Here is a 13,571-nt window from a genome sequence, read left to right on the forward strand (position 1 = left end):
TGTCACCGTCAGTATCTCTGAAGTCCACTTGGTGTCAGTATTAACCAGAACGTGTGTATACGTGTGTGTGTCGTACAGAATAAGGAGTTTGTGTGCCGTGGTCATGACTACGAGCGTCTGGAGGCGTTCCAGCAGCGCATGCTCAATGAGTTCCCTCATGCCATCGCAATGCAACACGCCAACCAGCCTGACCAGACCATCTACCAGGCTGAAGCCCAGTGTATCCTCCAGACGTCTCTTCTCTTTCCCGAACACACACACACACACACACACTTGTACACCAGAGAGTCTGATACTTGCACATTTATTTTTTTGAAGAGTTGTTCTCTCGCATTGTCCTAGTTCCTTTCACTCATGTGAGTTCACCCTAACTGACCAATTTTACAAAAAGCAGCACAAATGCATGTGTACTAGTGCTCATACGTAAAGTTACACATTTTAACCTAGATGAGTAAAGTTCGAAAACGAACTTCAAAGTTGCCTTGAGAAAGTCAGAAAGTAGAAAAAGTTCTGAAAGCTTGAAGTTTGAAAGTTTTCAGTTTGAAGTTTAAAGATAGATAGATACACACGCATGTTTCTAGCACGAATCAGCATGTTGCTTCCATGATTTGGGATGGTTTAACCATGCTGCTATTATGATTTAGCATAGCTTAACCACGTTGCTAGCATGCTTTGATGTGAATTAACATGTCGTTTGCATGACGTAACATGAATTAGCATGTTGTTAGCCTGATTTAGCATGTTGCTATTATGATTAACAAGTTACTAACATGTTTCTACCATGATTAACATGTTGCTAGCATGTTTATAAAATGATTAGCAAATTACTAGCATATTGTTAGCCTGATTAGCATGTTAATAGCATCTTGCTAGCATGATTCTAACATGATTATCATGATTCTAGCATGATTAGCATCTTATGTTACTAACATGTTGCTAGCATGATTCTAGCATGATTAACAAGTTACTAGCATGTTGTTAGCATGAATCCAGCATGTTAAGCAAGTTACTAACATGTTGCTAGCATGATTCTAACATGATTAGCAAGTAACTAGTATGTTGCTAACATGATTCTAGCATGATTAGCATTTTCTAACATGATTAACATGTTACTAGCATGTTGCTAGCAGCATGATTCCAGCATGATTAGCAAGTTACTAACATGTTGCTAGCATGATTCTAGCATAATTAACATGTTTATAACATGATTAGCATGTTACTAGCATGTTGGTAACATTATTCAAGCATGATTACTATGTTGTTAGCATGATTACCAAGCTACTAAGATGTTGCTAGCATGTTGTTAGCATGATTAGAATGTTACCAGCATGTTGCTAACATGATTAACAAGTTACTAGCATGTTGCTATCATGATTCTAACATGATTAGCCTATTACTGGCATGTTGTTAGCATGATAAACGTTACTAGCATGTTGTTAGCATGATTAGCAAGTTGCTAGCAAGATTCTAGCATACTTAGCATGATTCTAACATGATTAGCTTGTTGTTAGCATTATCAACATGTTACTAGCATGTTGCTAACATGATTACCAAGTTACTAAGATGTTGCTAGCATGTTGTTAGCATGATTACAATGTCACCAGCATGTTGCTAATATGATTAGCAAGTTACTAGCATTTTGTTAGCATGACTCTAGCATGATTAGCATGTTGCTATCATGATTCTAACATGATTAGCCTATTACTGGCATGTTGTTAGCATGATAAACGTTACTAGCATGTTGTTAGCATCATTAGCATGTTACTACCAAGTTGCTAGCAAGATTCTAGCATACTTAGCATGATTCTAACATGATTAGCTTGTTGTTAGCATGATCAGCATATTACTAGCATGTTGCTAACATGATTACCAAGTTACTAAGATGTTGCTAGCATGTTGTTAGCATGATTACAATGTCACCAGCATGTTGCTAACATGATTAGCAAGTTACTAGCATTTTGCTAGCATGATCCTAGAATAATGAGCATGTTTTAGCATCAATAGCAAGTTACTAGCATGACTGTAGCATGATTAGCATGTCGGTAGCATGATTCTAGCGTAATTCTAACATGATTAGCCTATTACTAGCATGTTGTTAGCATGATAAGCATGTTACTAGAAAGTTGTTAGCACAATTCTAGCATACCTAGCAAGTTTCTAGTATGATTAACATGTTGTTAGCATGATCAGCATATTGCTAACATGATTTAGATAGATTTGTTAAGCCGTCTTAACTAAACCCCAAAGTGGTAAACTTTAAGATGCAACACAAATGTTTCCATTCAGTAAATCTGTCAGAATCCTGCTGATTTAAGCAGTTTATAGCAGAATTCTTCCATTTGTTGTGGATGTAAATGTGACACCATACTTTATATAAATTAGCATAATATCCCAGAAGCCACTTTTCTATACACAAACCTGATTTTCTGTACGCTCTATATAGTGTCAGCGCCTTGTGAGATGTGCGAAGGCCGTACCACAGCAAGGTTTTTCAGAACGAGCACAAGGCCAGAGCAGCCCAGCTTTAAATACACAACCATGTGGCTGAAAATCAATCCCCTCCCTCTCAGAACGCACATCAGGCGTGGAGACAGTGGGTCGCAGGAGAGCGTTTGTTCAATTGATGAGACGTGTACCTGGAGGCCGGGCGCTCGGTGAATATGTGACGTCCTCTTCAGCACAATTAGAGCAGACAGGGCCGGTCAAACTACACGAGCACGGAGTTTTGTTATCCAAGCCGGCGATTAATCATTGGCCTTCCTGGACGTCTGCCCTGCTCGATTCATATTTATGTGCTGATGAGACCTCACGTCTGTGAGCCACAAGATGTTGGTTATTTAAACATTTGCGGAGGATGATTTCCAACTGTACTGTCTGCATTTGGACTGGGATACCAAAGCGAAATCTGTTATTGAATTCTTACTTTTGTAAAGTTATAGATGCTATATATTGCGTGTTCCTTGACGAACCTTCATGCAGATCTGCAGATCTATGCCGTCACACCAATCCCAGACAGCCAGGACGTCCTGCAGCGCGACGGCGTCCCCGACAACATCAAGAGCTTCTATAAAGTCAACCACATTTGGAGGTTTCGCTACGACCGGCCGTTTCACAAAGGCACCAAAGACAAAGAAAACGAGTTTAAGGTGAGCTGGTGGCTGCAGTGTACTCTTAAATTCATTGTTTGGCCAGAAATTGAAGTTGTGTCATCATTTATTCACCTTTATATCATGAGATGTTTCGGAGAATGTGCCGCCTGCTGTTTTCCATGCAGTTTCTGTTATAGAGACTGAAGCTTTCAAGCTTCAAAATAAGATGCAAAACCACCATTAAACAATGCATCGCGAATCGAGAAATGATAGAGACTTTCCAAATGCATTGCAATTCAATCTCGAACTGATTTTGAGCTTAGTTTTAAGCAGCAGATGGCTCTGCTTGCTTTGGAAACAGCCTTACTCTGCTTGCTTCCAGTTCCTTACACACTTGAACTTGTGCGTTTAAAACCAAATTAGAGCGCCATCTGCTGTTAAAAATTAAACTCAGAATTGATCTTGGAGAGAATCGCGATGCATTTCGAAAATCTCAATTGTGATGCATCGACTTATCGTTGCAACCCTAATTAATGTTCCATGAAAGTTGTTTATATAACTATATTCCAAGTCTTCTGAAGTGATTTGTTAGGTTTGTGTGAGAAACAGACAGCAAACGTATTGTTGAATCAGTAGTTGAACGAATCAGAATGCTCCAGTTTGTATTCATTGAGACTCGCTCAATGATTCTTCCAGATTTACACTATTTATTGAGCTGATGCTTTATCCCAAAATGAATACAACTTTCAAAGGATGAAAATACTGAAAGATTTGGTCACAAATCTGACAGCTAATTTCAGTATCATTTAATGACTAACAACTGTTTCCATTCAGTAAATCTGGCAGAATCCTAATGATTCCGTTTCTTAAAAAAGCTGTCGTATGATTTTTCTTTTTTGTTGTTGTATGATTCATGTTTCATATGACTATATTCCTAGTCTTCTGAAGTGATATGATAGGTTTGTGTGATAAACAGACGTCTAGTTTGCTTTTAACTGCAGCAAACATACTGTTGAATCAGCATTTGAGCGAATCAGAACAGTTCTTACTAATTGAGACCTGTTTTATGTGCTAAATCAATGATTTATTAAATGTACATTATTTACTTAGCAGTTGCTTTGTCCCAAAATGAACTTTCTAAGCATTAAAAAAATGTTGAATGATTTGCTCACAAATGTGACATGGCTAATTTCAGTGTTTTTCGGTGATTAACAACTGTTTCTATTCAGTAAATCTGGCAGAATCCTAATGATTCGGTTTCTTAAAGGGGTAGTTCACCCAAAAATGAAAATGTGATGTTTATCTGCTTACCCCCAGGGCATCCAAGATGTAGGTGACTTTGTTTCTTCAGCAGAACACAAACGAAGGTTTTTAACTCAATCCGTTGCAGTCAGTTATATAATGGCAGTCAATAGCTCCCAAATCTTTGAGAGTAAAAAAAAATACATAAACAAAACCAAATTAAACCCTGCGACTCGTGACGATACACTGATGTCCTAAGACAGGAAACGATCGGTTTGTGCGAGAAACTGAACAGTATTTATATAATTTTTTACCTCTGATTCACCGCTATGTCCTACTGTCCTGAGCGCTTGACATGTTGAGACCGTATTTTTGGGTGAACTATCCCTTTAAGAAAACTGTCGTATGCCTAATTAGGCTTTATGATTTAGTGCATAAGTCATATGAACTGGTTTTATAGTGCCTATACGTACATTTTGGTGCTTGAAGCCATGACCATGTTCATTGCAAATATATGGGCCAAAACTAACCAGTAAAGTCTTCCAAATGTGTAGGCGGTAGAAAAAAGTAATGCGGGTGAGTAAATAATGTGTGATTTTTTTTTTTTTTTTTTGATGCCTTTTTCCTCATCCCCTGCATTTCACTCTTTTCCTGTGTATTCATTCTTTCAATTCTAGCATTTGGTGGCCTGTGTTTATGGAGCTCGGGTTTTCTCTCATATTTTATATAACTACATTCAAAGTCTTTTGAAGTGATTTGTTAGGTTTGTGTGATAAACAGACAGCAGACGTATTGTTGAATCAGTATTTGAACAAATCAGAATGCTTCAGTTTGTATTCATTGAGACTCGATCAATGATTCTTTTAAATTTACACTATTTTTTGAGCTGTTGCTTTATTCTAAAATGAATACAACTTTCTAAGGAAGAAAATATTGAATGATTTGGTAACAATCTGACATCGTTTCAATGTTATCCAATGATTAACAACTGTTTCCATTCAGTAAATCTGGCAGAATCGTAATGATTCGGTTTGTTAAAAAATCTATTGCGTGACTTTTAAGGACCTTTAGTACATCAGTCATATGAATTGCTTCTATAGTGCCTATAGGTACATTGTGAAGCTTGAAGCCATGACCATGTTCATCGCAAATGTAGCTAGTAACTAGTGAATTCTTCAAAATGTGTAGGCGGTGAAAAAAAAGCAATGCGGTGAGTAAATAATGTGTGAGTTTTTCATTCCTTTTGATGTCATTTTTTCCTCATCCCCTGCGTTTCACTCTTCTCTCTTCTCTTTTCTCTTGTGTATTCATTCCTTTACTTCCAGCGTCTGGCGGCCAGCGTGTGTGTGTGGAGCTCAGGTGTTCTCTCACATGCTGCATTATTCACAGCCTCGGTCCAGAGAGGCTAATTAAAGTTTTAGGGGCTGAGAGACGCGCTCCTTCCAAATATCATTTCCCTTCCCCTCTCACTCAATATATCCAGCATAGACAATCACAGCCTCGGCATGGATTCGATCCACCGCGGGGGTTAGATTTCCCCCGACCTCCGGTGGTTACCGTGTTTGAAATAAACTGTTTAGCCTGCCAGATATTATATTTTCAGAGACACCGGGGGTGCTCAGCACCCCGGTCCACTTACCGCCCAGTAATAATGTCTGAAAATCTCATTTAGAGGTAAACTTCGGCTGAGACGCTATCCAGATGATACGATTATATTGGACCGAGGTGGTTTTGAATATCACAATCAAGCGTCTGAAGTTTTTACGGCGCTTCCTCCGTTATACCTGCGCCAGCTCGGGTTAATTCTCAGGCTGTGCGGGATGGGAAGTGAATTTATGAATGTGAAATTTAATATGTGGAGCGGCGTGGCTTGATAAGCGGGCGGTGTTGCTGAGAATGAGCTGTTTAAAGTGTAGATTAAATGATATGTATTATACATACTGGAGGAGGAAAGTCGCTCGTTCATTGAATATGTTGTAACCGCTTTGCCTTATGGGATCTCGTGGACTTTCTCTGACGTTTTGAACTCTGATGTGTGTCAATGAGCATTTGCTTTTGAATTTCAGAGCCTGTGGGTAGAAAGAACGACGTTAACGCTTGTTCAGAGTCTCCCAGGCATCTCGCGCTGGTTTGAAGTGGAGAGGCGAGAGCTGGTAAGTAGATCTCCCATGAAACTTTTCCTTTGTGTGATTCGCACACCCACCACATTAAGGTCAGAAACAAACGCAGATGTGAATGCCTGGCCAATTTGCTTTGAGTGCGCAGTCTTGTAGTACATACTGTACTTACTGTGTTTTTTTTTTCCATTGAAAACCAATGTCAAGGGCCTGATAGAGTTTTCTTTCAAAGTAGAGACACACGGACAATTGTTTGATAATTTTATTAACATTCACACTTTTCAACTTAATTGGTTATAAGTGGCACCATTTGGTTGGGTCACTAAAGAGAAATTTAATGTGTACACGCAACAAGGAATATTTTTGTGTTTGTTATTTACATGTTTATTTCTGATAGTAAATGTTTTTATTCTGTCATTTATTTTGTAGTGATTATCTTTTAATTACAATAGAAGTTTTTTTTTTATTATTTAATTCAAATTTTAAGTAAACAATGTTTAACAAATGTTCAAAAATGTTTAATAAGGCAGCAGTTATTTGAAAAAAAAAAAAAAAGTCAATAGAAACAGTAATTTTATGAATTAATATTATAATTTAAACTAAATTATAATATAAATTATAAATGTTTTTTTTAACATAATGTAAAATTTCATTTATTCCAAATTTTCAGCTGCATTACTCCATTTAGTTTACTTAATATTATTATATTATATTATATTATATTATATTATATTATATTATATTATATTATATATTATATTATGTATTTAGGATTTTTTATTTATATAGGATTCTTTGATGAATACTAAAACAGCCTAAACAGCATTAATTTAATTTAATTTAATTTAATTTTATTTTATTTTATTTCAATTTAGTTTAATTTAAAATTTGTTGCTTCATATTATTATTATTATTATTATTATTATTATTATTATTATTATTATTATTATATTATATTATATTATATTATTAGTGAATGTTTATTTGTTTATTTATTTAGGATTCTTTATTTATGTGGGATTCTTTGATGAGTAGGTTCCTAAACAGCATTTATTTTATTGGAAAAATAAATAATTGAACAATGTAAATGTCTTTTTCCCATTAATTTAATGCATTCTTTTTGTTTTTATTTTTTGTTTTTGGAAACGAATGCTCAAAAGGGGCTAATAGAGTTACCTTTTTTGTCATTTTATGAATATTACAATTTAAACAAACAGTTTAGTTAGGATTGTTAGACGTGTAGATTCCTAAACTGCTATTAGAAATAGAAATATTTTGTAACAATGTAAAAGTCTTTACTGTGCATCCTTACTGAAAGTATTACTTTCAGTAGTGCATTGGTTACTGGAAAAAAAAAAAAAAGAAAAAAAGAATCACAACAAAAGCTGTATGTTTTAGCCCTACAAACTGAATTTTTTGCTTTTCCAAAGTTCTCCAAACATTGCATGAAAGCTTTTTCCAACCATTGTTTTCGGCTTGTTGGTGAACTGGGTGTTTTTTGGCCTCAGGTGGAGGTGAGTCCTCTGGAGAACGCTATCGAGGTCATCGAGAACAAGAACCTGCAGTTACGGACGTTGATCACTCAGTGTCAAACCCGACAGATGCAAAACATCAACCCGCTGACCATGTGTCTCAACGGAGTCATCGACGCCGCTGTCAACGGAGGCCTCGCTCGCTATCAGGAGGTTGTATACGATATGTATTCCAAGTCCTCACTGATGCAAGACCACCTCATGTTTTAAAAATGTATACTCGCTCTCTCAAGGTTGTCTCTCGGTGTCCTCTGTCAGAGAACACAGAGCCTTCAGAAGGCCGAAGGGAATTCTGGGATACCTCCAGAGTTCTAGTACGCATTTAGCTTGTCCGAAAGAGAATATATATCGGCCGTAGCTTCCCAGCCGATAAACTACAGAATCATCATTCCCCTTGTGAAACCCTGGGAAAATCTATAGCATCTCAAAGAAGTCATATTGTGAGCGAATACAACAGATCTTTCCAGATTGTATGAGCGCTTGTTGCATAGCAACCTCGCTTTAGTGTCACTGCAGTATTTACCTTGATCGACTTGGAGAGCAGCTGTAAAGAGGAGACTCGACTGTATACGGGCGAGTTTGTGTTTGTACGTGTTCCAAAATGTACATTTGCGCTAAATTCGCTCGGTGTAGGCTGAGCGTCCTGAGGCTGAGCAGCAGTTAATGTATTTGGAGCGGCAAACATGACTGCATTGCCAATTAGCTGTTTATTGAGCGTTCCAGCTGTTGGCGTTAATATTTACTCGCGTTTCTGCGGTTTAAGGTCAGCCCTCGAGGAAATTCCACTTTGAAATTCCTCTCATTTGCAAGCCTCTGGCTTTTAATTGGCTCGCCCTAACGATTTTCTAACTTTCCTGATAGCTGCATGTTCTCCAGGAGTTCATTTAGTGAAGTGGAGGTGTGTTTATTCCATTCCTTAAATTTTTGAATGAATCTCAAATACACAAGTATGTTCATCACATTCTATTGGTGTTCGTCTACTGGCGATCTGCAGGCATAGCAAGTAGCTGCATTTACATCTTGTAGCACTGGAAATCTGAGAGAAATTAGTGTAAGTCATTGTTTTTTTTTTATTTCCTTATTTAAATGCTCTCTTTCTCAAAAGATCTTGTAGCTCAAATAGTAAAACTTGGCTCTACAAGGTCATTCCCAGGTATACAAACATCATAGAGGTAATGACAAAACCAATAAGCCATTGAACCAAACTGCTTCAGATCATAGCATCGCCCACCAAGGAGTTTGAGAAATAATGACCGATTGTGAAAGCAAATGAAACGTTTGGAAAAGTCAAAATTACAAATGCGACAGTTCTCATCAGAGAGGATAATTTACTTTATCTTCAACTTCATATTTTTACTCTCATACCTATCATGGGTACAAAAATGTGTTGTTTCTTAAATTGGGTAGAAACTTTTCCTTTCAGAACTGCCAACACTGAAAAGATTTTTACAGAGAGAAAATTTTCACATATTGGGGACTTTTTTGTTATAAGAATTTTTTTTTATGTAATAAAAATATTAAATATTACTTGTAAAATGAATTAGCTTTTTTTTTTTTCATTGTTCCAAAGCAAAAAATAAATAAATAAGGAAAATAAATAAATCAATAAACAAAAAATAATAAAATAAATCTAATTATTTAATTTATTCAAAATAATTAAAAAAATTATATTAATTATATAGTTATTTAATAAAAAAATAGACAGTGAGAGAAACATTTTTGTATTATTTGTAATTAAAATGTATTTTTTGTGATGCTTTATAATTACATCTACGAAAAGAAGTCAGCATGCTAAAAGTGACACTGGCAAGTAAAAATGTACTTAAATGATATAAAAAAAAAAAAAAAAAACTTAACAACTAGCTCTTACTAACTATTAATGAAAAGTAATTAGGAGTTTATTGAGGTATAAGTCACTTAATAATTACGTAAAAGTGAGAACTGGACCTTAAAATGAAATGTGACAAAAAAAAAAACTTGCTTAAATAAATAAATAATTTATAATAACATAATATAATATGCAAAAAAATCTAAATATTGAGAAAATTGCCTTTAAAGTTGTCCAAATTAAGTTCTTAGAAATGCATATTACTAATCAAAAATTAAGTTTTTATATATTTATGTTGGAACATGATCTTTACTTAATATCCTAATGATTTTTGGCATAAAAGAAAAAAAATCTATAATTTTGACCCATACAATGTATTTTTGGCTATTGCTACAAATATACCTGTGCTGCTTAAGACTGGTTTAGTGGTCCAGGGTCACATATAAAGTTGCAAAATCATTGTCTTTGATTTGTCACTAAAACTGTGATCGTGAGTGGCTGTAGTGATCTGCAGGTGTAGTGTGCAGCTCCAATTAAAATTGGCATCTGTCGGTAGCATTGCGCTGCTGTTCAGGCCAAATGTCATATTCGAGGCAATGGTAAAATCTGCATGGTGGAATCTTTGAAGTCTGAGAGTTTCGCCTCGTGAAGCTTCTGCTCTCCCACTGTTTCTTTGGAGATACCAGTCCGTCGTCCTTGGATTAGATCGGGCACAGATTCGCCCTTTAGCTTAGAAGATCTGAAAACATGCTTGTTTTTAAACTCACATTTATTTGGTTTCAGCACTTCATGTCCCCTAAAACAGAATTTTGATTAAACTTTGCATGATATTGTTTGCAAGGTAAATTCTAACATGTGCGGAGGCTGGAGAGCATTGGTTAGAAAGTGTAATTTTGTGTCTCTTTTATTTCTCGCAGGCATTCTTCGTAAAGGAATACATCATGAATCACCCCGAAGACGGAGACAAAATCGGCCGTCTCCGCGAGCTCATGTTCGAGCAGGTTTGTCTCAAGAAACCAAATCTAATCCACACCAGATTTTACACACGTTTATGACGTGTCGTGCTCATCATTCACGTCACATTTGGGATTTAGCCGTTATGATCTGCACAAGCTGGGTTTCTGTAGGTCTTGTTTTCTTCCCTTCGTGCCCGTGCTGCTTAGTAACCGGGAACTCTCCAGAGCCGAGCACATGATGCTGTTGTCTAGACAGTAACCATGGATATAAGCCAGTTACAAGCATGAAAGTGAACTTTTAAAGACTGAAGTGGGGGGGAAAATGTTTTGCTGATCAATTAATTATGAAGCGAGCTGTTTAAAAGACGACATGAAATAAAAATGGATCCTGTTTGCTGCTTTAATGAATGTCTTTCATCTCATTGCTGTTGATTTGTTAGATCTTTGTTTACATAAAATTCATTCTAAATAATTGCAAGCAGAAAATGTTCATTATAGACTTTCTTTTCTTTTCTTTTTTTTTTTTTTTTTTTTTGCTAAATGTGATTTTATTTATGACATTTGAGATGTATTTCTCACTACTGAGACTATTTCACAATTTGGACTTTTGGCAATTTTTTTCTGATAATTGCGGCTTTATTTCTTAGATTTTTTCCTAATTTCTTCCTATTGAAACTATTTCACAATTTTGACTACATTTCTTATAATTGCAACTTTTTTTTTTTTTTTTGGATAATTGCGTCTTTATTTCTGAGATTTTCTCCTTATTTCTCACCCAATTTAGGCTTCATTTCTTATAAATGCAACTAATTTTTTATTTTATTTATTTATTTTTTTTGATAATTGTGACTTTATTTCTCACATTTGAGACTTATTTGTTTTACAAATTGATATTTGACTATTTTACAATTTGGACTTAATTTCTTATAATTGCGACTTTTTCTGATAATTGCATCTTTATTCAGATTTTCCTGTTATTTATCACTATTGAGGCTAATTCATAAGTTAAGCTTCATTTCTTGTAATTGCAACATTTTTTCTGAAAATTGCATTTTTTAAATGTATTTATTTACTTTTTTCTTTTATTTTTTTCCCTTATTTCTCACTATTGAGACTATTTCACAATTTGGACTTCATTTCTTATAATTGCAACGTTTTTCTGATAATTGCCTTTTTTTATTTTTTATTTCTCAAATTTTCCACGTATTTCTCGCTATTGAGACTAATTCACAATTTAGACTTTATTTCTTATAATTACAACTTTTTTTCTGATAACTGCAACTTTATTTCTCACATTTCAGACTTATTTTTTGCACCTAATTGCGTTGTTATATTTTGACAAATGACATTTTATATTTGTTACGTTATATCACAATTTACATCTTTACATCTTTTTTCTGGTATTTGAAACTGTCTTTCACAGTGTAATATATCTCACATTAGTGACTTTGTCACAGTTTGGGCAATTTTTTCAAATAATTGCAACCTTACTGAGTATTTTTCTTGCAGTTGAGACTTTTTCATAATTGAGTCTTCACATTTTACAATGTGGCATCCCACATTTAAAACTGTACAGTATACCAGTTTAGAGTTTACAAATGCATTGTCGTTACTGTTGCACGTCTTTAAGATTCATTGCTTCTCCTACAGGCTCACATACTGGAGTTTGGTTTGACGGTGCATGAGAAGTTTGTTCCTCAGGACATGCGGCCTCTGCACAAGAAACTGGTGGATCAGTTCCATCTCATGAAATCCAGCCTCGGCATACAGGTGCATATCAGCAGTCAGATTCTCTCTAATTTCCCAAGCCGTTCTCCGTGCGCTCATCTTTCTTTCCCACGCTCTGTAGGAGTTTCCGGCCTATGCGCGAGCCAGTCCGATCCACTTCACCAACGGAAGCCCTCGAGTCGGAAGAAACTCAGCGCCAAACATAATGAGTCCAGAGGGAGGAGCGCGTGTGGTGTCACGCCGCAGGTGAGAAACTCTTTTTGGGTTTAAGTCGACAATTTGGGGTTTTCGGTGGCTAGGGCTTGTATCTAAGAGCAGGATGGCTAATAGAAAATATAATGTTCATATATATTTAATATACAGTAAGTAAGGTTGGGAAAAAATTATCTCGCTGATTTCTGCAATTTATTGTATGTGGATACAATACATTTTTCTCACTTTCTGTGGATAGCGTTATATGCTCACACTCGTCCTGCTGACTCCTAAATCTATTGATTTCTATCTATTGATGATTAATTTATATATGATTATTATTAGTAGTAGTATTAGCAGTAGTAGTATTAGTAGTAGCGTTAGTACTGATAATGAATTAATAAAATATTGATCATGAATATTACATTTACATTTAGTCATTTAGTAGATGTTTTTATCCAAAGTGACTTACAAATGAGGACAATAAAAGCAATCAAAACCAACAACGGAGCAGTAATATTATGAAGAATATTCTGTTTTTAACAATAATAACAATAATAATAATAATAAATAATATATTTTTTAGCAATTCAAAATCCTAAATATAATATTTAGATGATTTTTTTATTATTTAATCATTTAACATTTATAATTAATTATAATTTTATAATTTAATTTAAAATTATTAATATTAATTGTTAATATAAATACTTTTTTTATAATATTTTACATTTTATAAAATATGATGACAAAGATAAATATGCTAAAATTAAACCTTTGTTTACACAGTAATAATAATAAAAAAATAATAATTATTATTATTATTATAATGATTATATACAATTTATATTCCTGTTTAGCAATCCAAAATCTTAAATATAATATTA

The 13,571-nt window shown here is 34.9% G+C and overlaps 1 protein-coding gene across 1 annotated transcript in view; it reads left to right on the plus strand.

Annotated features, from left to right (window-relative positions):
* dock4b (dedicator of cytokinesis 4b) overlaps nucleotides 1–13,571 on the plus strand; it is a 128,244-nt gene that overhangs the window by 98,778 nt on the left and 15,895 nt on the right. Inside the window, 7 exon segments of the mRNA XM_051107299.1 lie at nucleotides 79–220; nucleotides 2,980–3,146; nucleotides 6,398–6,484; nucleotides 7,957–8,133; nucleotides 10,726–10,809; nucleotides 12,415–12,534; nucleotides 12,614–12,738. Coding sequence (XP_050963256.1) covers nucleotides 79–220; nucleotides 2,980–3,146; nucleotides 6,398–6,484; nucleotides 7,957–8,133; nucleotides 10,726–10,809; nucleotides 12,415–12,534; nucleotides 12,614–12,738 — 902 coding nt within the window.

This window comes from Labeo rohita, chromosome 4, assembly GCF_022985175.1.
Source record: "Labeo rohita strain BAU-BD-2019 chromosome 4, IGBB_LRoh.1.0, whole genome shotgun sequence".
NCBI classification, from domain to species: Eukaryota; Metazoa; Chordata; class Actinopteri; order Cypriniformes; family Cyprinidae; genus Labeo; species Labeo rohita.